This window comes from Odocoileus virginianus, chromosome 32, assembly GCF_023699985.2.
Source record: "Odocoileus virginianus isolate 20LAN1187 ecotype Illinois chromosome 32, Ovbor_1.2, whole genome shotgun sequence".
In the NCBI taxonomy this organism is placed as follows: Eukaryota; Metazoa; Chordata; class Mammalia; order Artiodactyla; family Cervidae; genus Odocoileus; species Odocoileus virginianus.
This window is the reverse complement of record NC_069705.1, coordinates 10,805,717-10,831,952: the sequence shown is the minus strand read 5'-3', so window position 1 is coordinate 10,831,952 and position 26,236 is coordinate 10,805,717. Positions and strand designations below refer to the sequence as shown.

At 45.9% G+C, this 26,236-nt stretch overlaps 1 protein-coding gene across 13 annotated transcripts in view; it reads left to right on the top strand.

Annotated features, from left to right (window-relative positions):
- The window catches only part of TACC1 (transforming acidic coiled-coil containing protein 1), a 126,927-nt gene that overhangs the window by 86,264 nt on the left and 14,427 nt on the right, over positions 1-26,236 (top strand). For 5 of the 13 annotated variants that reach the window (XM_070459870.1, XM_070459866.1, XM_070459871.1 and 2 more), the window contains 6 exons: positions 8,659-9,541; positions 11,772-11,807; positions 13,023-13,083; positions 15,957-16,164; positions 18,597-18,649; positions 25,184-25,309. In XM_070459870.1, the coding sequence (XP_070315971.1) occupies positions 8,889-9,541; positions 11,772-11,807; positions 13,023-13,083; positions 15,957-16,164; positions 18,597-18,649; positions 25,184-25,309 (1,137 nt within the window). In that variant the 5' untranslated portion in view covers positions 8,659-8,888. The remainder of the gene's footprint in view (positions 1-8,658; positions 9,542-11,771; positions 11,808-13,022; positions 13,084-15,956; positions 16,165-18,596; positions 18,650-25,183; positions 25,310-26,236) is intronic. The other 8 variants (XM_070459874.1, XM_070459865.1, XM_070459875.1 and 5 more) reach the window with 5 other exon arrangements.

Below are 26,236 nucleotides of genomic sequence, written 5' to 3'. Positions count from 1 at the left end.
CAGGCTCCCCCGTCCCTGGATTCTCCAGACAAGAATACTGGAGTGGGTTGCCATTTCCTCCTCCAGTGCACGAAAGTGAAAAGTGAAAGTGAAGTCACTCAGTCGTGTCCGACTCGTAGTGACCCCATGGACTGCAGCCCACCAGGCTCCCCCGTCCCTGGATTCTCCAGGCAAGAGTACTGGAGTGGGTGCCATTGCCTTGTCCCTATAATTCACTACAGGGACTCAAAAAAAATTCAGGAAGATCTGCTTACTGGTTCACTGTAAAGGGTTTGACTCGGGATCAGGCGAATGGCAGAGCTGCAGGGGCCAGGTGGGGGCAGGCACCTCGCCAGCACCTCTGTGGATCCACCTGCTGGGGGCCCTGTGACTCTCACTGTTAAAGGCGTCTTATAACCCGATCGGTCACCAGCTCCCAAAAGTTCGCACCTTCTCATCACTAGTCTGGTCTTTCAAGTGACCAGCCCCATCTGGACACCCTCGGGGGCCTCCAGCCTGAGACACCTCATTAAACTCAGGTGTGATCAAAAGGGGCTGGTTATCAGTCGCATGACACTCCAGTCATCCAGGAAACTTCTGAGGGTTTTAGGAGCTCTGTGCCAGGAACCCTGGACAGGGGCCATTCTTATTATACTACCTCTTCTAGCATGAAGATATGTACAGAAAAGTGTTCATCACAGCAGTGATTAGAACAACAAAGGAATTTGGAGACCCTCAAAAATTGCCTGACATGGAACTTCCCTGGTGGTCCTGTGGTTAAGACTCTGCTCCCAATTCAGGGGGCCCAGGTTCAATCCCTGGTCAGGGAGCTAGATCCCACATCTAAGAGGTCACGTGCTTCAACTAAGACCCAGCACAGCCAAATAAATAAAAAATAAATGAATAAATGTTTAAAAAGCAAAATTACCTGCCGTGTAGTGTGACCTCAGTGTTGCTGTCCTTAGTTGAACAGACAAGTGTCTGTTTTAGGATGGAGGGTGGGGGCGGGGCGGGGAGGAGGAACAGGAGAGGGGAGGGCAGGTGCCCTCTCACCGCTCTGAGAGCCTTGCAGACAACTGCACTGGATGCATCTGTTCCGCCTTGGGTCTGTCCTTCCATCTGTCTGCTCGTCGGGCACTCCCGCGTCCTCCACCGTTGCACGGCTGGCTCACCTCCGGCTCCATCCCGCAGCCTGTGCTGTTCCATCTCTGCCTGAAACCGCCTGCCATTTGCTTGCCAATTTTACACTTGCTGATACAGCCAGACTGTGATTACCCTTCCTGCTTCAGTTCTTGGAGAAATGTTTTGTCTGGTCGCATAGTGCACCAACACTGTGTTTAAGTTGCTTCTCGTCCTTCTGTGACAGGCTGTGTCTGGAGGTTGTTTTCTGAAACCAGGTTTGGAAAGCGGTCAAGTGCATTCAGGCACTGGCAGGGGTCGGATCATAGGGATCCGGGCTTCTGTTCCTTGGCGTTGTGCTGGGGATGGGAGGCAGAGGGTGCCTGGGAAGAGAGGGAACTTGTTGTCTTGAACTCTCCGGAAATATGTATTGTTGTATGTAGCTGTGGAAAATTATCTAAGTGCAATTCATTGTAGACACAAAGTAGAAAATAGATGAGAGAAAAAAATAAGCCATTGTCCCAGTTAAGGGGTGAACTATTTAAAAAGACATCCTTCCAAAGTTTTTCTAGATACTCTTATTTTTTTAATCTTATGAAAAGTGTAGGCATGTAATAATAGAAGAGTATAATGAATCTCCATGTACTTATCACCCCATTACAGCAGTCAACATTTTACCATGCTTGCTTCTTTTTTTTTGAAGGATTTATAAGATGACACATTTTCTCTAAATATTTAAGTGTGTATCTCTAAAATGTAAAGACGCTTTTCCTGTTAACCATAAGACTGTTATCGTATCAGTGAAGTTAACCTAATTAATATCATCTAACCCAGGCCATGTTCACTCAGGCCTCCCCAGTTCTCCTTAGAATGTCTTTAACATTGGATCCAAACTGAGTCACATATTGCATTTGGTAGAATTAACGTCTTTTTGGTCTGTGTTAGTATATTAACCTGCTTCCTCCATTCCCACACCATCTCTGTGTGTTCCCCTTAACTTCCCTTGTGATCACACGAGCCTTATTTGTAAACTCCCCCGTCCCCGAGCAAGCCAGTAGTCCATGCCTGACTCCCTCCTCTCCTCCACCTTGTTGCCTTGCTCGGTACCAGTCGTGCTGGACGCAGGCCCCTGATGTCCGGCACGACACCTGTGTCCCCTGCTCGTCGGGTGTGCACACCTGTCTCCCTGGGGCCTCAGACACTGGGCTTCTGCGGGGCCAGTGCAGGCCCGGGCCCTGCAGCCTGGCAGTGTGGCGGCCCCTTGAGGGCAGGCTCCTTGGGCTCTGGCAGTTAGTGAAGGTGAGGGGCTCCTTTACGCAGAGCGTGGAGAAAGCTCTACAGACTTAGGCCAGGCTTTGGCTGCCTCCTGCCCTACTCTGCCCTCCAATTCCAAACCACCCTCCAGAGAAGGGAAGTATTCACCCAGGCCTGTTCCTCGGAGGCCTGACTCCCCATGGGGTAGTCTGTCCCAGCGCCCCTTCCTTCCACACCAGTGCCCTGCCAGGACCACCCCCACCAGCTCTCACCACACGTTCGGTGCCCCTTCGGGCCTGGCCACCCACCCATCATTCCCATCTTAATGTCAACATGTGCAGAGCCAGTGACTCAGTCCTGTTTAAACAGACTATTGAAATGTGTGTTTTGGTGAGTGTACCCTCTCAGACGTTCATTCCACACTTAAAACTGCTTAAAACAGCACTCGCAGCATTCCCTTGGAATGTTCTGAGAGGTGGTGAGCTTTGTTCTTTGATGTTAGGGTATTTTCCCCAGTAGCTAAGGGTCCTTTAAAGCTCGGTGTGGTGATTGCAGGGTGGACGGGGGTGGGGAGGCAGTTGAAGTTGTAACTTTGAAGTAGAGAGGAGCCCTTGAGCTGCCCTAAACCTGGTGCTGAAATACAAGCTTCTGCTCCTTGGCTTCTGAGGCTAGGCTTTGGAGAAGGCTCTGGATTTTCTTCACTGGAGAAGGCTCTGATGTAATTTTTCACTGAGTTTCTGGGGCTTCATGGACCCTCTGAGCATTTATCTGAGACCCTTTCTTCCTGAATTATTGCACAGACATTCATTTTCACATATTGGTTAAGAGATTTTGTTTTAGCCTCAGAGTCGGACCTTGCATCCTAGACTTGGATGTGATGTGCTGGTTAATTTTGAGGTTAGGAGGAGGCCGGTGTGTGTGTTGACACAGGAGGCCTGTTCAAATTTTGGTGGATTTATCAGTTGACATGTCCAGTATTTGTTTTGATTTTTGGCCCTGCTGCAAAGCTTGTCGGGTCTTAGTTCCCTAACCAGGGATGGAACCTGGGCGCCTGCAGTGGAAGCGCAGCCTGAACCACTAGACCACCAGGGGAGTCCCACATGTCCAGTACTTAGAAACCCATAAGAGAGAGGACTTCCCTAGTAGGCCAGTGATTAAGATGTCACCTTCCAGTGTGGGGGTGCAGGTTCCATTCCTGGTCAGGGAACTAAGATCTGACATGCCTCAGGACCAAAAATACTAAAACAGAAGCAATCCTATAACAAATTCAATACTTTAAAAATGGTCCACACACAAAAAAGAAAAAGTCATGAAAGAGACCTCTTATAGCTGAAGCAAAGGAGGTGATGGGCAGATCCAAAAGGAGCTTGCTGACAGCATTTCACCCGAAAGTTAATATCTGAGGTGGAAGAGTCAAGCATATTTGAGAAAAATGCCAAATCTGCAGTGTTAATATACAGTGTTTTCTGAGTGGTTGCGGTTCACCTCCTATTATATGAGGTTATCCATGTGGAAGCAGCTAGCTGAGCAGGTTCTCAGTATATGTTAGCTGAATACATTTCTGAGTTTCAAAAATATTTTCTGTGCATGGCATTTCCCCCTCTTCTGAGGTTTTCAAGGTTTTTCATGCACTTGTATTTGAACCCAATATATTTTCAACATGCTGCAACTGCTGCTTAGTCGCTTCAGTCGTGTCCGACTCTTTGCAGTCCTGTGGATTGCAGCCTGCGAGGTTCTTCTGTTCATGGGATTTTCCAGGCAAAAATACTGGATGGGTTGCCATGCCCTCTTCTAGGGGACCTTCCCAACCCAGGGATCGAACCTGCGTCTGCTGCATTGCAAGCAGATCTTTACCACTGAGCAACAAAGGAAGCCCATATTTTCATCGTACCAGAGTGCAAAGCAGAAAGTCAAGCTGTTACCTCAGCCTTTTGAATTTTGGCATTCTGTGCCTTTTCTTTTAAAAATATAAAGGCAGGGGGGCGGGGGAGGGAAGATCCCTTTTTACAAGAGACTAGCCTACATCCTGAATAAGCTTAAAAGGCATCTGTGTTAGAGCACCCATGGGTGCATCACACATTTTAGATCTAGGGGAGGGTGCTTTTTGAAAGGAAGAGTTTGATTAACAGCAACAGACATGGCAGAAGTGGGAACGTCAGTCTATTTTTGGATTTCCTCAGTGTTTGCTTTGAAATCATCCACTGATCTCATCTCTGTCTGTTCACCACGCCGCCAGGCAGTGCTGTGCTTGTCAGAATCCAAACACATGAGACTCGTTCCAGGGAGATAGCTTATTGGCGCCCCTGGGAAGAAGGTTCTGAAGGAGAGCAGGATTTGTGTAAAAATGGAAGGGTGAATAGAGGTTAGTTACATAACGGGCTCTGAGATGAAAGCCAGGACCGAAGACCAAGGTTAGAACTCATGCTAACCAGTGGGAGACCTATCTGGAGCCTGAGGACACTTTGGCTGTTTTACCTCTTCCAGTTACTAGTGAGTGGTGCGGTGCTTGCCCTTTAGGTCCTGTTTTAGGGCAGCCCCAGGTAGGCGGGATCAGCTGGCACCGGGACCCTTGCTGACTGAGAGTGTAAATGCAAATAAAATCTTACTCAGACATATCATTTCAAGTTAGGTGAGAAGCTTGGTTTTTGCTTCTACATTTTCACAAACTCCCCAGCCTGGCTTGAATCAGTGAGTTGTCCTCCCTGCTCCCCGCCCGGCAGTGCTCTGTCCTGGTGACTGGCAATGCTGGACCAGGCTGGGGCCTGCACGCAGTGCACTTAGGATGGGCAGGTTTGCCCACTTGGCACCTGCCTCGAGTTGGACAAGAAATGTCGGGTGGGGGTCTTCTGCTCAGACTGGGGGCTGAATTCAGGTGAGGGGTGTTGTCTGTCTTCCCCTCCCCCTTGCCGGGTGGTGTGCTCTCGGATGCAGCTGCCCTGCAGGTGTCCCCAGGTTGCCCAGGCTTATCCATCCTCACCCCTCATCCCTCATGGCCGGTGGCCATGGGGAAGGGTGAGATCTAGAGGAGTGGATGCAAGTGGAGGGGGATGGGCAGTGAGAAGGCCCTGCCTTTGCTGAGAGGGGAGACTAGGGCAGAAAGAAGTAGAAAGCTAGGAGAGACTTAGGGAAGGGCGACTCCAGAGGTCTTCTCTCCATCTTTGGGAGGTGTGGGATTGATGGTGAAGGGATCAGGAAATGACCAAATGTTGCCAGAAGGGACGGGGCCGCTGGGCTGGAGACACTGTCCTCTCCTGTCTCAGCCCACCCTTTCGCTTCAACAGCTCTCCAGCCTGTGGGGGAAGAACACAGAAGACAGGGCTCCCGTGAGAGAGACTGACCATAAACGTTTTAGAATGTCTCAGTGGCAAGGAGAGATTGGGAGAGAAGTTATGTAACAAAAGACAGTTTTTCTTTGATTGTCCTCAGCTCCCAATGTCATATGGAAAATAGAGCCTCTATGTTCCTACTTCCCGGGTTAAATCATTGTCCAGATTTTCTCAGACTTGGTCCCATCATCCCCTCATCCTCTTTTTCTTCTGTTTTATTACTTCAGTTATTTTTGAAACAAATACCAGATAGCATGTCACAGATGTTTCAGTAAGCATCTTAAGTAAGATGTGTGGATATGTTCCTATATAGCTGACATTGTATTGTTATTAATAAAGATACAGATATCATTATTAATAGTATTACTTTTACAAAAGATACACTTTAGGTTTTTATTTAAATTAATCTTTTTTTAGGTAAACTTTTTAGAGAAAAAGATAATCAGCTTCTACCTTAAAAACGTAGAATAAAATTGACTTTGAAGGTAATGACAGGAACGTCATCGCTTCAGTTACGTCCAGTCCTTATTGCAGCTTAGATCTCTCTGCGCTTACTTACTCACTTCCTACTCAGCTTCTCTGCTTCAGGGTCCCAGACAGCTCTGTGTCCAGGGCCGACCTCGAGCCCCAGTCAGACAGCCCCAAGCTCCTTGGCTGGTACCCCCGAGTCTCACTGAGTAGTAGCACCCTCCCCTCGTTTCACGAGCTGAAAACATGCATGCCGTCTTTGATGCCTCCTTCTGCAGCTCTGCATCCAGCGCCTCACAAGCCTTCTCCGTCTCACCTCATTTTCTCAGTCGCTGTGCACGTCTCTTCCCTTCCATTAGCACCGCCCTAGTCGAAGCCCCAGAATAACACACTAGCGGTTCTGTTTGTTCCTTTTTTGACCTCCTTCCAAGCCTTCCCTGCATTTCAGCTAGAGCTGTTGAGAACATAAATCTGATTTATAAGTAAATCTGCTTAAACATTCTCTGTGGCTCATGTAAAATAAGTAGTTATTTTCTGTACTTCGAGATAATAAAGATTTTATTTTTTTCAATCGACTGATGCTAGGGTGTGAGTAGGCGTGCCCAAACCCAGCCTGACTTCTAACCAAGACTGTCACATGTAGATTTTTGCAGCCCCGGGTTTTTGATGGCACTGTTACCTCCCATCAGCACAGAGAAACAATAACACCCTCATCAGAGCTCAAATATGTAGAGAATACTTAGAGAATAGAGAATCTGTATGCACTCAAGTTAAATTGTCAGTACACTTTAAAATGTTTTCGTTAAAATTCTGTGTGTAAGGCAGTTGAGTTTTAAATTTTTTTTATTTTGCAAGATTTCAAGCATATACGATAGAGGAAATAGTACAATGAAAACTCCAATATACCCAGCCCTGGATACCAAGATTTTGCCACAGTGGCTTTGTCTTTTATTTTTTATTTTTATTTTTTTGGCTTTTTCTTTTAAAAGAAAATTCTTTTGAAGTATGTTCAATCCTAGATACCACGCGCTGAGAGCTTTTTAAAAAATTCCAACATTGGGGACTTTTCCTGGTGGTCCAGTGGCTCAGACTGTGCACTCCCAATGCAGGGGTCCCATGTTCAATCCCTGCTCAAGGAACTCGATCCCACATGCTGCAACTAAGACTTTGCATGTCACAACTAACATCCAATTCAGCCAATAAAAATAAATATATTTTTTTAAATTCCAGCATTAATAACAGTTAAATATATCTTTAAGAACAAGACATACTGAACATTAGTAGAGTATCTGAAGCATCTGTGTAGAATAGTTTGTGAATGCACTGCCCAGTTCCAACCATAAAGGAATCGTGTAAAAAGATGTGCGAGTGCTTTCAGAACCTCTCCTAATGACACTCTGCTCTGTGATCCTGGATCACAGTTAGGAAGTAGGACTCGATGGCCATTTCTGAGTCTTGGTTAAATCATGAGACACTATGATAATAACCAGTTTACTCGGTTTTTGTTGCTACTCTGTTGTCACTTCAGATACCTGAGTCAAGAAAGCACTGTCTTCATTTGTGCTTTTAAGAAATACCCTCATTTACACAACTTCCTGGTAGCAGTATTTCTCCTTATTAGACCCCGATTAAAAAGAATCTTTCATTTTCACAAATGATTTGAGAGAATTCCTGGCCAGCTGGAGACAAAGCTTCTAAAGAAGTAAAACTTTTATTTTATGATTTGTGTCTTAGTAAAATAAGGAATGTTTGTTCCTGAAACCACTTTGCCATATCTGCTTTTTCTAATTAGTTTTTTTATTTGCTGCTTTCAGTTTTTACATGTACAGACAAGTAATTCTGAGCAAACCATGATGAGTGTTTCATTTAATTTTAAAACAGTCCAGTTATTTAAATTCTATCCTGGAGAAGAAGGAATTCTTATTTTTAACATCCAGAGATTAAAATCCATTTGCTGCATAGAATCTGGACCCTGAACCTCTCAGGCAGCGCTTGGGAACCGTGTCCATGCCAGATGAGATCCCTGTTTGTGAGCTGTCAGGGTCCAAAGCTTCTTCCAAACCAGTTGTTTTAACCTATGGAATTTCGGCATCATTTTAATATGCTTTGCAGAGGGCCCATGATCTACTTCGCCTCTTCTTAAATAGCTCTGTTTGGTATAATCGTTATTTGTATAACTTTTTTTGGCTGAAGTGGGTAGCATGGGGTATCTTTAGTTCCAGGGACTGAACCATGTGCCCTGCAGTGGAAGTGTGCAGTCTTAGCCACTGAACCACGAAGGAAGTCCAAGTAAATTATTATCATGACTTGGGTAATACACAGGCACCCTTTAAAGCGTACCACCAGTCTCCCTTTTCAGGCCACACCACCATGGCTACAGAACCTTAGGGATGCTTGTAAAAGCAAAATGGGGAGAACCTGCCATCTGTCCCTGTGGGTTCAGCTAGTAGAGAAGATTCACTAATGCTGAAAAGGTCATTTGTTAACCGACGGCTTTTCTGTTTTGTTTCAGACTCACAAGAAGTGGACGAAGAGCTGGTAGCAGAAGTGGTTGAAAACTGTTCATCTGCGGCTGCTTCTAGACCCGCAGGACAGGAGGCAGCGCCTCCCACTAGCGGGTCTCGCGCAGTCAAGGATTTCAGAGAAGAACCCGAACATGATGCGAGCAAGATCTCCGTCGTGAGGCCGTTTTCCATAGAATCCAGGAACTGCGGGGACCTCCCCTTGCAAGAAGGCGAGACCATGACCGCGGGCACCGCCCGGGAAGCCGACTCCGGGGCAGGCAGCCCGCGTCCAGAGCCCGGGGCCGGCCGGAGCCGCCTGCGGAAGCCCCGGCCCGTGCCCCTGCGGAAGAAGGCGCTGGGTGGCGAGCTCTCGGAAGCGGCCTCTGCCCCGGAGGGTGTGCGTCCCGACGGGGAGGATGGGAAGGCCGGGAGCCAGAAGTGTGCCCCTGAGATGATGGAAACGCCAGGCGGAGATGCCCACGACTCGGGGGCCGAGCAGCCGGAGGAGGCGAGGAGCCGCCCGCTGAAATGCGAGTTTGATTTCGCCGAAGATGCGGAGACCACAGAGTCCAGGAGAGCCCTCCCGAGGAAGCCCGGCCGGAAACTGGGCAGCAGAGTCATGCCACAGGTTCACGGCCCCGGGGCGCCATCGGAGCCGGGCCCCGGGGCAAGCCCCACCCTGCGGCCCCGCGGGGGCCCCCTGGCGCGGCAGCACTCGCCCCCGCTCTCCGCTCAGGGCTCCTACCGCTTTGACCCGGACCACTTTGACGAGTCCGAGGATCCCTTTAAACCCAGTATGACTTTCACTAGCGGTGACTTTGGTTCTCCCGCCGGTAATCATGTTAATGAAATCTTAGAATCACCCAAGAAGGCCAAGTCGCGTTTAATAACGTGAGTGGGGCCGGGCGTGGGCGTTGTGTTCTGTGTCCTCTCTGAGAGTCTGGCCACTGCTTTTGGTTTGGGGGGAGGCCCCCAGGGCAGACACACAGCTTGTAGCCTCTGACACAGGCTTCACTGTTGTGCCTGACTGCTGTGGAATCAGAGATGCCAGAGGGTCTCCTTTTTAGATGTCTCCCTTGCTTCTGAATTCTCAGCTTATTCCGCTGAGTTCTTTTCCCCCTAACCTTGGATACTTTTTTTTCCTGCTTTAAAAAAAAAAATGTCATGAGCTAAGCAGGTAGAGATCTGATGGTTTTCAGAAATCCTGTCTGAGCTGTAGGGTGTCATAGACAGAACTCAAGGATCAGTGCCAGCCACCGTCTGCAGCTTCTCTGGATGGAACAAAGCTCCCAGGGCTGCAGGTTACCCGTGTAGTGTTAGTAACATGGGGGAAGGGGCGTATAGAAGTCTTTTCACTTGAACAGAAAGCTGGAATTCCTATCGAAAACAAACCTACCACTCAGAGCTACTGTGAATTCTTATGTCTCCTGGTCAAACTTCTGGCTTTTGTTAGTAAGGAAGTGAGTTTCCAAAAAGAATCAAGAATCTTTTAACCAGTTGCCTGATCTGACTCAGATCTTCAGCAGCCTCAGAATATCCCCACCAAGTCTGAAGGGAATGAAAGGTCATCTGTCGTTCTTGCTCTGTTCTTTGATTGTTAAGTGGTTGCCTAGCCAGATGGGCAGTTAAACAGTTGCCAAAAAATATTATTGATCAGATGTCCTCAGGGTGCTCTTCTGTGGCTCAGGTTAGTTACCTGTATCTAGTTACCTGTGACCTGGGGGATGCGATGGCCAGGTCTTTGCCCAAGTGCTTCCTAATATGGGGTCCTCTAAATATCAGTGACCCTACCTCTCAGGGTTGATAAGGGCTCATTGGGAGCCTCTCTTTCAGTCGCTTATTGAAGGTGTGTAGCCCATGCATTCATGTGGCATAAAACTAAATCCAAAGGGAGGAATGTTTATCCTATATCTTGTTTTTGATCGCAAGGAGTACCCTCTCCCAGACCCTCTCCCTCACTTGCTAGCATTTTCCTCCCATTCTGTTTTTGATGAATGAACTTCTTGGTCTGAAATACCGTATGTATATTTTTTTAAAAAAACTCTATGCAACCAAGACTCTTGTCTCCCTCTTCTTTCCACAGGAGAAAGATGCTCAACCCCTTGTGTAACTCTGGGGTTTTATTTAGCGAACTCTACTATTGTAGAAAAGAGTGGAAGTAAACAGGTAGAAGTAGGTAGCACCTAGCAGAGAGTTCAAAGTTCTGATAACAGGGTCCTTGTGTGACTTCTTAAAAGATGATACAACTGGCGTCTCAGATTCTTCTCCTGTAATATAGAGACATCCAGTATAAAGACAGTTTAATGCCTGCTAAACTTTCTTTACTAATCTTTTTTTTAACTTAAAATGATATTTAAATCTTCTTGGCCAAGTCTATCAAAATCTCACTGACTTTGCAGATAGAGGAAGACAGATGTCATATGACATCACTCAGTATGTGAAATCTGAAAAAGTGATACAAATGAATGTATTTACAGAACATATAGACCGACAGACATAGAAAACAATCTTACGATTACCACAGAGGAAAGGTCAGGGGACAGGGATATATTAGAAGTTTAGATTAACAGATACACCCTACTATATATAAACAGCAAAGACCTAATGTATAGCACAGGGAAATATAGTCACTGTTGTATAATAAAAATGAAATAAAATAGATCATCCTATGATTGGGATTTTGTCGGGCAAATAAGATAAATTAGGTAAAGTCATTTTGAGTTTCCTCGTGATATACACTGACAGGTATAAGCAGATGTATTTTCAATTATATTTTATTCATGCATTGATTGTCTTTAATGTGGATGACTAGACATTTAAGAGTAAACATACTCAGAAGTAATTTTTTTTTTTTTACATTTACAACTATTTGATAGTTTACTTTTCATCCTTAAATTTGACCGCATGGCATTTCTGAGTGTCCACCACTCTCTTACTCCTGAGAGTCATTCACTCACTAGTGGTCGTATTGACGAATCTGACATTTATAATTTCTGTCTCATCTCATAGAACTTTGCAGCCTTTACGTCTGCCAGACTAGAGATAAATATTCCAGGCTTTACATGATTTTTTTCTCCATCTGTCTGTCTCTTTCCTGTCTCTAACTTTGTTGGTGCATCAGGACTACTGAACAAGTGAAATTTCTCTGTTTTCTGTTGTAAGTACTCCTGTTTCCGGCTCCCCCGGGACCCTTGGCAGTTCCTCCCTTACCCTCCCTGGACCATCTCCACAGCATGTTGGCCTCCCTTTCTGAGTTGAATCTTGTGATGACTTTTCGCATTTCATTTGCCACTTCATGAGTCAGCTTAGCCTTGCCATCTGTACGCAAAGGCTTGGAGACAGGCCCTCGCGCCTCAGGTGCGAGAGCGCGCGTCCCTGGCTCGGCACGCCCGCGCGGCGCTGTGATGCTGCTGCTGGCTTGGCCGCCTGGCCGTCCCCGCGGCGGGCCGAGGGACTGCTGTGCTGCTTCGCGGCGGGACAGCTGACGTTTGATAGGATAAGGCTGCCGCCTTGGAGCGCAGGGGATGCGTTTTACCGAGTCAGCTCAGCTTGAGTTTGGTAGCAGGGTGACACTCAGGCATCAGGAAAGAAAATCAGTTACTGACGAGGTGGGGGTCCGTATTCTGGTACCGTATGTGCTGGTCTTTGTTTTTGTCCCACAAAACAAGAAGAACTTGCAATTTGGTGATGGGGGTGGGTGGGTCAGAGTGGTGGTATTGGAAGTTTTAGGTTCATTAAAATAGAACGGAATCTGGACTAGTCTTCAGATCACAAATTACATGCAAATTTAAACATAGTGGGCGGTGTGAGCGTCCCCAGTTCCGGCCATGACTTTCATTTTCTATCTTACTACTGAATAGGAGCGGTGACAGATTGCTCAGATATTTTATCTTCATACTTTCTGTTGCCCACAGCCGTCTGTGAGCACACAGGTCTGGAGCTGTCTTACCAGACTTCTGTGGCTTTTAGCACAATAAAGAATTTTTAAAGAATGTGGTCCGGCGTGGTAATTTTTCTGGTGACTGTCAAAGCCAGGTGAGCGCGGATCACGTGACCCGCCGTCTCCAGATGCTGGGGCTGCTCTTGGGAATGCTGTTGTAGTTAAAAACCATAGGGGCCTGAGAGCCGGTGTTTAGCATCCTGCAGAAACAAGCGAGGGGGTCACTGAATTACAGTTTTTGCTTGTCCTGTCTCTCGGGAGAGGATTCAGAGGCGGGAAGGTGTTCCCGTCTCTGACGCGTGGTGGTGTGACTTGTGTGGGGCTGTGCGCTTTGGCTGGTTTCTGCCCACACCGCTGTCTGCTCCATCTCACGGCCTGGAGCTTTTCCATGTGATGCCAAACCAGCCTGACGTTCTGTTTGTTTTTCCCCAGGAGTGGCTGTAAGGTGAAGAAATATGAAGCCCAGTCTCTTGGTTTGGATGGGTGTTCTCAGGTAAGTCTGTCCCCGTCGTCAGCTTATCTCTTAGACCAGTGTTCCCCCTAAGGGTGGTGGCTAATGAAGATTTTTCCAGTGGGATCTGAGTATTCCGCTTTAAGGAAGCCCATTCCCAGACCCTTGACTTCCTAAGTGGATCTGAGAAAGGGCCCTTTAAGACAAAGGAACCCTGTTCCTTCACAGTTACTTTGTTCTCACTTTTCGTGGTGGGGGGGGGGGAGTTCCTTCTCACCCATTCTCCATCTTATTGCTGTACTATTGGATATGGAATCTCTGAGCACCAAAGAGGGATTTGAAATGTTGGTGTAAGTTTTAAGGTGATTAACTGCAATGACTGGATAATATATTTTTAAAGTCCGATGGTTTTCCAATTCATTGCTTTCCACCAAATAGGAGAACCTGAGTTGTCAGCTGATGATCAAAAATAACTTTTGACACAGTGATATATATCACTTACATCTCCATTAAAAAGAAAAGTATTGATGATAGAATTTTTTGGTACATAACTTGGAAAGGGGTTCAAAGAACTGAGATGTTTCTGTTATCAAACTTTTTTCTATTTCACTTATTTATTTTAGTAAGTCTTCTGGCTTTGAATTGATTATAATTTTAAAAATGGAAAGCAGGAATAAAATTGATGCTGACCTTTGTTTCATTCTAGTAGTTAAATATTTATCCTTGACTATATGAATTAATTGGGAAACACAAATAAACCCCACCCCCCAAACCCAGGCCCATTTGATTGCTGTGAGGTGCTTTTTTTTCCTTTTTAAAATTTTATTTCAGTATAACCATTACAGAAGTACATTCATTGATTAATGGAATGCATTTTAAGTTGAACTTACACAGTTAGGACCAAAACTTGGTACATAGTTTAAGATTAAAGAAAAAAAGATTTGCAATTTGATTTTCATCTATTACAAATGTATCAACTATCCTCTTTCAAATGCTGCTAAAGAGCAGGCAAAAAGAACCATGAAAAATTTACCTTTGTTTGTTTGCCTTTGTTTTTAAACTTTTTATTTTATATTAGAATAAAGCCAGTTGACAATGTTGTGATAGTTTCAGGTAGACAGCAAAGGAACTCAGCCATCCATATTACATGTATCCATTCTTCCCCAAACTCCTCTCCCATCCAGGCTGCCACATAACATTGAGCAGATTTCCCTGTGCTATATAGTAGGATAATTTGAAAACTACCCACATGAAAAATTTACCTTGGACTTGCTTCAGAAAAATAACACTTATTACTTTGTAAAAGTTTTTAAAATTGGTGCAACAAAATATTAATAATTTCCATTTTTTAAAACTTTACCTTTGTGTTTGACTGTACTTACCAAACACTAATATTCTTAGAATAAGTTGTGCATTTGTCAATGAAATAGTGCTCCGGAAGAAGCAGAATGTTGGCACTTAAGGACTTCAGTCCAGTCAGTTCAGTTCAGTCGCTCAGTCGTGTCCGACTCTCCGCGACCCCATGAATCGCAGCACGCCAGGCCTCCCTGTCCATCACAACCTCCCGGAGTTTACTCAGACTCATGCCCATCGAGTCGGTGATGCCATCCAGACGTCTCATCCTCTGTCGTCCCCTTCTCCTCCTGCCCCCAATCCCTCCCAGCATCAGGGTCTTTTCCAACGAGTCAACTCTTCACATCAGGTAGCCAAAGGATTGGAGTTTCAGCTTCAACATCAGTCCTTCCAATGAACACCCAGGACTGATCTCCTTTAGGATGGACTGGTTGGATCTCCTTGCAGTCCAAGGGACTCTCAAGAGTCTTCTCCAACACCAGAGTTCAAAAGCATCAATTCTTTGGCACTCAGCTTTCTTCACAGTCCAGCTCTCACATCCATACATGACCACTGCAAAAACCATAGCCTTGACTAGAAAGACCTTTGTTGGCAAAGTAATGTCTCTGCTTTTTAATATGCTGTCTAGGTTGGTCATAACTTTCCTTCCAAAGAGTAAGTGTCTTTTAATTTCATGGCTGCAGTCACCATCTGCAGTGATTTTGGAGCCCAAAAAAGTAAAGTCTGACTTAAAGACTTAGGCTTGTAGAAAAAAGATTTTTTTAATAAATATAATAGTAGAACTTTAAAAGACTTTCAGGCATGCAAATACATTTCTTTGGGATAATTTCTTAATGGAAGTAAGGAGGAAATACAAATTTAGAGAGGAAAAGGAATGATGTAAATTTCTGACCATTAAGAGCATATTCATGTTCAGTTTTCAATAAATGATAAAGTATCAGATCACTAGAGTAACTAAATTGAATTAATAAGCAAAAATCAGTATTTAAAATAGAACAAAATTTTTTTCCTTTATTTTGTATCTATATGAGAGGATAGATATTCTCTGAACTTACTGTAATAATTTCATAACGTGTGTAAGGTCATTATACTATACATCTTCAAGTTATATAGTACTGTATGTCAGTTACATCTTAATAAAACTGGATGGAAAGATAAATAAGCAAGTAAATAATATATAGCAGATATTATGTTCTTTGTGACTGTTTAAACTCATACTGAAAGGTTTTAGATGTCACCTGAAAATACAATGGAGTACATAAATTTTCCCAAGTAATTTATTAACTACTGGAGGTAAAAATATGAAAACCACTGCCTTGGGCCACTTAAGCTTCTTTCTTATAATTTAGGCTAGAAAAGCCTGATTTTTCAAACCCTGGAGTTGAATCACAGAGAGTAAACCCTAGAAAATACAACCTTCCATGGTTCAGAGGCTGCATCTTCTTCCTAGATTGGCACCCAGGTCCATGGAGAGCATTATATGGAATGGCGGCTGCTTTGCCGTTCCTGACATGTTAGTTTCCCCTCCTAAATGGTAGCATCGCCTCTATTGCCTTTCCCAGGATGAAGGAGCAGTGATCTCCCAGATCTCAGACATTTCTAACAGGGACGGTCATGCTACCGATGAGGAGAAGCTGGCGTCCACATCATCGGGTCAGAAACCCACTGGGGCCGAGGGGAAAGGTGAGCCAGAGGACGACCTGGAGTACTTTGAATGTTCCAATGTTCCTGTGTCTGCCATAAATCATGCGTTTTCATCCTCAGAAGCAGGTATGGAAGCAAATCTTCATCTTTCTTACGTACATAAGCATAACAATGCCTGGAAGCCTAGGGCAAGGAGGCAGCTTAGAGCGCTTGGAGAACCGGGCCCCCTGAAGGGTAGGTTAGGCTGCTGGTCTGTGCTTTGCTTCTTTGCATGGGGAGGAGACACCGAGGGGTATCCGTAGAATGCCAGGCAACATGTGGATAAGTGTGACAGAGTGTACGGAGACACCAGTGTGTGGGACTGCTTGATATCTTTCAGTAATTTATTTCAGTCTGGCCACAGCTTCCTGTGTAGTGATCTGCAACCATGTTGTGATTTTTTAGTTCTTTGTTTCATGTATAGAAATGGTAGTAACTAACAGATATGGTTACTTCCACATGTAGGCACAGGTTAGAGTGCTTTATGCATAGTAAGTCATGTCTCTTCACTAGACAGTGTTCTTTTTTTTTTTTAATTGCAGTTGATTTACAATGTTGTGTTGCCTCCAGATATACAACAAAGTGATTCAGTTATATATATTTGTAATGTGTGTGTGTGTGTGTGTGTGTATTTTTCAGATTCTTTTCCAACATAGGTTATTACAAGACATTGAATATAGTTTGCTATGCCATACAGTAGGTCCTTATTGTTTATCTGTTTTATATCAGGCAGCATTTATATCAGGCAGCACAGGTAGCTCCCTGTGCTGAAGCTTCTCGCTATTTGCCACCTTAGAACATTCTAGATCCAAAGCCCTTTGCCAGGTCCCAGATTGTTATCTGTGGCCTTAACCTTGACTTGTGAAGGGCTTGGCACCCTGTTCCTGACTTCATTAACAATTACTGGAAACTCAATATCTTCAGCAACATAATTTTTGGGCTTTTATACTTAGATTTTAAAAGGTCATGATCTATCAAATCAGAGAAGCAGGTGGAAATCTGCACTTTACAAGAGTTATCTCCCCAGCCACCACCACCACCCCGCCCCCATCCAGGTCTCAGTTTCCTGTCCGTAAAATAAACACTCCAGGGACTGTTCCAGATTTCTTCCCAGGCCTCTTTCTGCTTTGCCATTTTCCCCAAAGACCCCTTTTGCCTTTTCCCCCTGTGCCCCTTTACCTGTTACTCAGGCTCACCCCACGGACTCATGCCTACACTTATTTCTTGTGTATGAAATACTCTCTGTACCCTCACCCTGTAGAAATTCTGCCCTTCCTTGTAGGTCTGTCTCAGAAAAGTCACTTGGTTCCCACTGCATTTCTTCTTCTGTTCCTGTTCCGTGTAGTAGTTACGGAAAGTCATCTTTGATACCTCCTTGAGGTTTAAGAACTGTGAGTTATTCATCTTCAAGTTTCCCCTGCTGCAGGGGCCTTGTCCATGTCTGTTGAATTATTCCCTTCCTCACTAGGAGGAGATGCCTTTGGCAGAAGCTTACAGAGCTGGGGTTCTGCTAACAGAACTGCGACTCCTGTTAACCCTGTTGATGACTGAGTAGTGAGCAGAGGCCCGGGAGCATAGGATGGGAGGGTGTGAGTGTGCAGTGTTTGAGCTGTTCCCGGGGGTCACCTTTGGACTGGGGCCTGATGGATGCAGACACAGAGGTGCCCCAGGGAGTCTCTCACGGGGAGGGGAAGGAGCCTGCCGCACAGTTGAAATTCCCAGCAGTTCCCTGTGAGTCCTGGGCCAGTGGGAACTCGAGGCAAGGTTGTCCTGAGGAATTAGGGCTTTTGAGTATAAGGTTTCTAAGTGGAATACCAATAGTCACATTTGTGTTATGAATAATTCACTCTTGACAGTGCCCTAAAATAATAATTTGTGATTGTAGGTGGAGGATTGTAGCTTTAGCGTTTTGTGTGTTTTTCCATATTTAAAATTTTTCTTCAGCAGATGCGTATACCTTTAATTAGAAAAATCATAGTGTTGGTGTTTTGTAAATGTTGACTCCCGGGGTAGAGTGGGAATGAGGAAACCAGCTTGAAGGGTGTAGAGAGGACATTGAGTTTCCAGGCATCGAAATTTAGAGCCTTTTTTTTTTAATCTGCTACATTAATTCCATTGAGGGTACCCTTCAGGGCTGGAATTTAGATTCTCTCCTCAATTTGGTAATAAAATACTTTCCAGTGTTACAGTTTCCTTTTTGTGAAATGATCCTGTGGTTAGTACAGCGCATTTGCAAAACTCTTCATGGACACAAGGGGGCAGTCTTGCCGTTCTCTCCACTTGAGGACACGATTCTGCCTGTGGCCGACTGGCGCCTCTTTCCTCTGGGCGTTCTGGACTTTGAACAACGCACAGCGGTCAACAGAATGCAGTGTGCCTTTGAGGGTCTTGAGATACTGGGATTCAGGGGTCCATAGATGTCCTTCCAGGCCCACACTGGGGTTTCCCAGAGTCTGTCAGTGGGAAGGAAGGGCACCCACCTCTCGGGATGATTATAAAAATGACCCTCTGTGTTTCAGGCACCGAGAAGGATCTGTGTCAGAAGATGGAGAAGGATGGATCCACTGTGCCCGTGAGTTCCCAGGCCCATGGGGGTGCAGGGTGGGCATGGGAGCTTTCAGTCTTGGTTTTGAAACCCATGTTAACTCAGTAATTAAATTCTCATCAGTGTTTGGTGATGGGCACGAAATAGAAATAAAGCTCAGTTCCTTCACCTGGGGAGCTCAGCACCTGTCTGAGGTGTCTTGAGTGAGACCACCAGTGCTCAGACGGTAGCTGAATGTCCCCAGATGTCCCCCAGGTGTAAAGTACAGCCAGCATTTGAAGCTGCCATACCAGGAAAAAAGGAAAATGAAATGCCTGTAGCTTTTTATGTTGATGACATGTTGACATTTTGGATCTGCTGTTTTAATGAAACTATATTATTAAAATTCACTTCAACTATTTCTTTTCACTCTGTAAATGCAGCTTCTGAGATTTTTTAACTTAGACACAGCTTCCGTTATTTCCCTGGCCACAGATGCAAGGTGGAAACGGTTCCCATGTGGTGAGTGTTGCACAGGCTGCGTCCCCAGGGCTGACCCACTGTACGGCAGGTGTCAGGAAGGCTGGATTTGAGCTGAGCTAAAAACAGTTTTTTTAAGGTTTTAGGCTTACGAAAATAGCACAGAGAATTCCTGTACCTCCTGTACCCGTCCATGCTCCTCAACACTAACCTTTTCTGTGATCACAGTGCAGTTATCAGAATTCATTGGCACTGGTGCAGTCTTGCTGTCCAGTCTGTAAACTGTATTCAGGTTTTATCAGCTGCCCCAGTGATGCTCCGGCACAGGATCCGGGGCAGGGCCCCACGAGGCATTTGTTCCCTGTTCTCAGCCTCCCTTAACCTGTGCTGGCTCCTAATCTGCCTCTGTCCTCCCCAACCTTGATGCTTTTGAAGAGTACTGGTCAGTCGTTTTGTCAACTTTCTTTCGATTTGGGCTTATCTAGTGTTTCCTCAGGAAATTTCAGTTTGTGCATTTTTGTCTCAAGTACGTCAGAAGTGACCTTGTGGGTGTCAGTGTGTCCATGTGTCCTGTTATTAGTGGAATTAACTTTGATTGCGTGTTGTAAATCCATCCACTTTTGTCAAACCTGTGGCCACCACCAGCCTTTTTAAATACGGTGGCAGTTTCCTAACAAACTTCCCTCTTCTGGGGATTATTCTGTCCTCCTTTTCCATAAGCTGGAGTTGTTCCTTTTTGCTTAAACTGTTTCATTGGCTTTCCTTGTCTCTAGGCTCAGCTCAGACTCGACTGCTGCTGACTTGGTTTTCTGCACGAACCCTGCCTCCTTCCCACATCACATATGTGCCCAAGCAGACAGGGTTTCATTCAGTTCTGTGGACCTGCCCCTTGGGGTCACTGTCTTTTCTCCCTGGCTTCCTCCACGAGGTGGAGCCATGACTGTGCTCACTGCTGTATCCCAGCCTTGACCACAGTGAACACTGCTGAACATAGGAGCCAGTATACTAGGAATACAGGGAGAGCTGAATCGTACAAGTTCAGTGTTAGACGTGTGACCTTGAGACGTCTGTGTGGCCAGCTTCTCGGTTCACATTTCCTGTAGGCAGTGAGAAGTACACAGCCCAAGCTCAGGAAAAGTGTGGCTTGGCTTTAATAGATCTGAGGGGCCTTAGGATGGTTTAAGCTGAAGGAGTAGGTGAATTTGTCATGGAAACATTCTTTACCTTGATCCACAGTAAGAATACATTTTTACATCTTTTTTTGGCCACTCCAGTAGGTTTGCAGGATCTTAGTTCCCTGACCAGTGATTGAACCTGGGTCCCCAGCAATGAGAGCACCACTCTTACCACTGGACCTCACCACTGGACCACCGGGAATGCCCACGTTTTGCATCTTAACTAATAGATACATAGGAAACTCTCTCCACACGTGCATTTGTATTTTTATAAAACAAATTGCACAAGACAGTTTCCACGTTTCTTCAGTGGTTCATTCTGATTTTTTTCTATTCCGTTACAGTTTTTTAATGCACATTGTTTGCTCCAGGAACTGTTTTCATGGCTCACTTTTGGGCCATGACCCATGTGTTTCCTTACAGGGCGCAGAGTGAATGATGTGGGGCGGGGGAGGGACCTGTGGACACCAGGCAGGAGGAGGACATGCACATAGGGGTCAGGGACATCACAAAGTACAGTTGTTTCTCGACAGAAGCACTCCTCTGGGATTTGAGGGGGTTTCTCTGCAGTGCCCCTTGCAAAGAGCACGTCCTGGGTCATGATCTTTGAATGGTAATCCCAGTTGAACTGACTGAAATTAATTTCTACTTCTTTAGAATGTTGAATAAACCCTGCCTAAAGAACTTGCGATATTCGAAACACTGCATAAGAAATCTGTTCAGGGCTTCCCTGGCGGTCCAGTGGTTAAGAATCCACCGGGGTGCTCTCTTTGGCAGCACATACACTAAGAAAAAAAAAAGAATCCACCTGGAGCAACTAAGCCCATGTGCCACACTTCTGAGCCCACACGCCTAGAGCCCATGCTCCGCAACAAGAGAAGTCAACGCAGTGAGAAACCCATGCTCTGCAGCGAAGAGTAGTCCCCACTCACTGCAGCTTGAGAAAGCCTGCACACAGCAGCAGAGACCCAGGGCAGCAAAGAGATCAGTTAATTAAAACGGAGAGAAATCTGTTCAGTCTAGCTTTTGCCTTTGTGAGCCTCTGAGTGTCGCTTCGAAGGGCGTTCCTGTTGCATCCTCCATCCAGCTCAGGAATGGCCAGGGTGAAATGACTAAGGCCAGAGGACAGTTGCCTCACTTCTCAGCAGCTGGTCTGCAGCATCTCTCAACTTAGGATTGAGTTTATTATTTTTTTCAGAGAAACCTTAAACTTCTCAAACGTTGAGTTCACAATGTGTCTCTGTTAGAAGTGGTGGGGGGAGGGGGGCCCTGCTCTGACAGGTTCAAGGACAAATGGGATGAGCCTGACAGATGAGGAACCCAGATTCTCCCATCGCCAGGACAAGTACAGAGAATTACTTTGTGGCATTTGTGCTCACTGTCAACTTGCAGCCAAGACATCCCTGGGCCCCACTTTCTGTAGACAGGTCTTCATGGGTCCTCAAGGGTAGCTGCTTTGTGGGACAGGGATAAGGACTAGGAGATGTGAAGCAGGATTCTTTTGGAAGGATGTAAGTGATAAGTGATCTGATTGGTTTAACATCTTTATTAAACACATACTAGGTTGCCCAGCCCTGGAAGAGATGGCCAGGCCAGTTTCTGATGATGGTAGATCTGTAGGCTTTCTGTGTTGTTTGAGAAACATTATGAAGGACAGAGGAATGTAAGAAAGCTAAATAAATCCGCGAGGACCAGGAAAGGTAGCTAAAATAGGCCACAGCTATAAATTCCTCATAAGAGCTGTTGCATTTTGAGCACTAGGCTTGTGGCATATGGCCAGGCAGCAGGAGTGGCCAGGGAGAGCCCACGCCTCTGGGTGTGTTCGCTTCTGTTTAAGGTCTGTCTGATCTTCCAGCACAGAAGGCTGCCCTTTCCAGATACCTCGTCTGTTAGAGCGAAGTCGTTAAACAGGCAGGCAGGCCGAATTCATTTATCCCCTCGCAGATGACTGAGATGCAGAACTCCAGAAGGGACAAATATTTTCCCTACCAAGAAAACTTGGCTTATTTCCCAAATTCTTTCTAACATGAGGGTCATGGAAGGCACAGGGGGCCAGTTTCCCAGGGATTCTTATTCAAAAGACTGATATAAAATGTATTCATTTAAAATCAGCAGTGTAACAAGATGAACCAAAAGTGTGGGGAGGGGGGATTAGGATGGGAAACACATGTAAATCCATGGCTGATTCATGTCAATGTATGGCAAAAACCACTATAATATTGTAAAGTAACTAGTCTACAACTAATAAAAATAAATGGAAAAAAAAGTTTTTTTAAAAATAAAACTGGGTAGTACCTAGTAGGCGAGTTACACAGGGGAAGCATGACTGCTGCAGGGAGGTTTCTTCTTTGTTTAGGTTGTTTTTGTTTTTTTTTTTTCTGCATTGGGTCTTCGTTGTGTCATATAGGATCTTTCATTTCGGTGCTCGGACTCTAGCTGTGGTTCAAGGGCTCAGTAGTTGCAGCTTGAAGGCTTAGTTGATCCGTGGCATGTGGGATCTTAGTTCCCTGACCAGGGATCAAGCCTGAGTCCCCAGCATTGCCAGGTAGATTCTTAGCTACTGGACCTACCAGGGAAGTCCCCAGAGGGAGGTTTCTTGATGAGGAGTGCGTGGCACAAGAGGTAAGGGGGTGACTCAGATGTCCGATGTGCTAGTGATCAAGTGACCGACAGCACACTCTCTCAATCTCCTCATTTTGGGGTCAGGAGTCCCAGGGCGACTTGGCTGGGTGCCTCTGACTCGGGGTCTGTCACCGGCTGCCGTCACCTCCCGGCTCCACTGGGGTGGATCCACTTCAGGCCCTCTCACACGGCGGGACCTTCCCACGTGGCTTCTCCAGAGCTTCTCACAGCCTGAAGCCTGTTTGTAAACCAGTGACACCCTGTGACGTTTACTGTCTTCTGTTCCTAGACGAGCGTCGCTGGGTCCAGCCTAACTCAGGGTGGTGGGAGGCTGCAGGGGAACTCATGCAGGAGCTGGGGTCACTGGGGCCGTCTTACTAGAGACTGCCTTCTGGCTCTGGTGACGGGTCTGTCCCAAGATAAGAGTGTTTCTGGGGGCCTTGGGCTTCTATCAGGTGGTGAGCCGCCCTCCCCCAAACGCTGCTGGGAAGGGCACTGCCAGCCTGTGTCTTGTGTGTTTCCCGTATCTGTGGCCTCGGCCCGGGGTTTGTGTTGGGCCCTCGGCTGAGGGCTGTGAGGCTGTTTGCAGAAACCGTGTGTGTGTGTGTGAGTGCTTGCTAGAGGGAGGGCGAGTGTGTCTTGAGTGTTTTCTAAAGCGAGGGTGAGTCCATAATGACCTTGAAAAGTTTACAAACCCCTGGTCTAAGTTGACCTTGGATTTCCTATTCAAATTGGATTCAAACAAGACACCAGAGAACCGGATCGATTATAATCAGTAATGGTGACATTTTAGATTATTAAGATTATTCCAGAATCCTATCCCTAATTCTAATAATTAAAGAAAAAAAGATTCCCAGGTCACTTTGGCTGGCATTTTGGGTGTTACTGAATCAGATTTTTCTCCATTTATGCAAAAAGTTAACGTAGGTGGGAGGAAATAGCCCTCAAAAATGCTTTTTAGGAAGAAAAGTGGTACAGAGTCCACATCCCTGTGAAAAACAAAATCCTAACTGCCCATGGCTCCGGGAACGCATGTTTATGGTAAAAAAATCAGGCTGCCACCTCAGAAGGTGACATGTTAGCAGAAAGGAGCTAAAAACTCCAGCAGGAAGGTCCGGGATGAGGAACTGCAGCCCAGACCCTGACGCCTGTGCCCCTGACGGCACCGCTGGGTCTGCGCACCAGTCCTCGGGGCCTCTGCCCTTCCCCACAACCCCGGGTCGTCCCAGGGTGGGGTCGGCGTTCACTTATCTTCGCCATTTCTGCCTGCTTAGGCCTGAAAGTCATTTTAGAAACATTTCCACCCGAGTGGCCAAAGCATAGTACACAGGAGGCAGTATGTAAAAAGGTTGACACGCGTTTTGAAATTTATTTCCATGGACCACATCATCCCCAGAGATCCCCAGGTTCACAGGATATTAACAGCAGGTGTTTTTCTCTCTTCTGCACATGACTGTCTGGTGACTGACCTCTGAGATAATTGCACTCTCTCCTTTTTGAATGAGAAGAAAACTTCTCTTAAGTCACCTGTTAAAAGAGAATTTCAGACCTGCCTGATACTCATTAGAATGTTTTTTCCTTTTTTAAAAACATTTTTAGTTCTTATTTTTGTATTGGGGCATAGCCAGTTAAAAATGTGATAGTTTCCGGTGAACAGCAAAGGGACTCAGTCCTACATGTACATGTATTCATTCTCTCCCAAGGGCTTCCCTGGTGGCTCAGAAGTAAAAGAATCTGTCTGCCAGTGCAGGAGACGAAGGAGACTCGGGTTCGATCCCTGGGTCAGGAAGATACCCTAAAGGAGGGCATGGCAATTCCAGTATTCTTGCCTGGAGAATCCCACAGAGGAGCCTGGCAGGATACAGTCCATGGGGTTGCAAAGAATCCGATATGACTGAGTGACTAACACACACATTCTCCCCCAAACCCCCCTCCCATCCAAGCTGCAACAGAACATTGAGCGGAGTTCCCTGAGCTGTATTCAGCAGGTCCTTGTTGTTGGTCATCCATTTTTAAATACAGCAGTGTGTACCTGTCCATCCCCAACTCCCTAACCATCCCTTTCCCCTGTCCTTCCCCCTCCCCCCACTCACAATCATAAGGTCATTCTTTAATTTTTTGTTTTTGTTTTAAAGCTTTCCCCCTGCTGGTTCCTTCCCCCCTCCCCCGCCCCCCTCTGGCTCCCCCCCCCGCCAACCTATTTTTAAAGGATGTGATCATTCTCATCAGGAGGAAGTCATGGAAGGGTACTTGGGGTTAAGCAGCTGAGGCCCATACGTCTTACCTGCGCCTGCTCCCCCCACAGGCACTGCTGGAGTCCCCAGTGGAGAAGAGCCCCGTGTCCGTGGGCTGCGGAGTGGAGAGCCCCTTGGATGGCATCTGCCTCAGCGAATCAGATAAGACCGCCGTGCTCACCCTGATAAGGGAAGAGGTGAAGGCTTCCGTGCCATGTCCACTGTTGCTCATTTCTCTGTCAAGCCCGTGTGTCAGTGGGGAGGTTCCATCTCTGCTGGCTTGAGTTCTTCCTCCCCGGCTGGAGAGCTCATATAAAGGACTCCCTGTAAAACGGCCCTTTGAAGCTGCAGTCCTGGCCTTCTGGTGTCCAAGGGGCAAAGCTGACGCTTGGAAGTGTCCTTGAGAACTTTTCAGCACACTTCTTTATCACTTATCCTTGAAGTTTTAAGTACTGAATTTTTCCAACTTTACCCACATACGTAACTAAGTCAGCACCTTCGTTTTACAGAGGATATAGACTAATGCCTAAGAGTTCCTCAAGTTCTAGACTTGTAGCAATATAAAACTGCTTCCTACCTTCATCCATTCTTTAATTAACTCTCAAGTTCCTCTGTCATGTTTATTGAACGTCTTCTGTTTGAAATAGATCACTGCCAGGCCTTTCGTGGGTGATCTGGAAAATAGGAAAGACACTTGTTAGGTACCATTAGTTCCTTTCCACCCTCCCCTTACACCTCTGTGCTGTGTTTGATGTGTTTGGTTTATATGTTTCTTGGATTTGTTCCACTTTTTTAAAAGAAGGTAATTCCCTTGGTGTAGTGATTTTATTTTTATAATGTGATGAAAATGGTTAATTACTTCTGACCTAGGTCTTTCAAACCTTTAAAACAGAGCAATAACTTTGGTAATTAGTGGTGTCAGCTAGTCCTGTTGTCAAAACGCTGTGGTCAGGAGGCTCCACAGTCTTGTAAATGAGAGAAGTGTTGTCTTTCTTCTGAGAGTTAAAATTATGAGATAACCACTGACCAGATGCATCAAAGCAAAGATGTGCTAGGACTTCCCTGGTGGTCCAGTGGTTAAGACTTTCACCCCTACAGGGGGAACTAAAAAAAGATCCTGTATG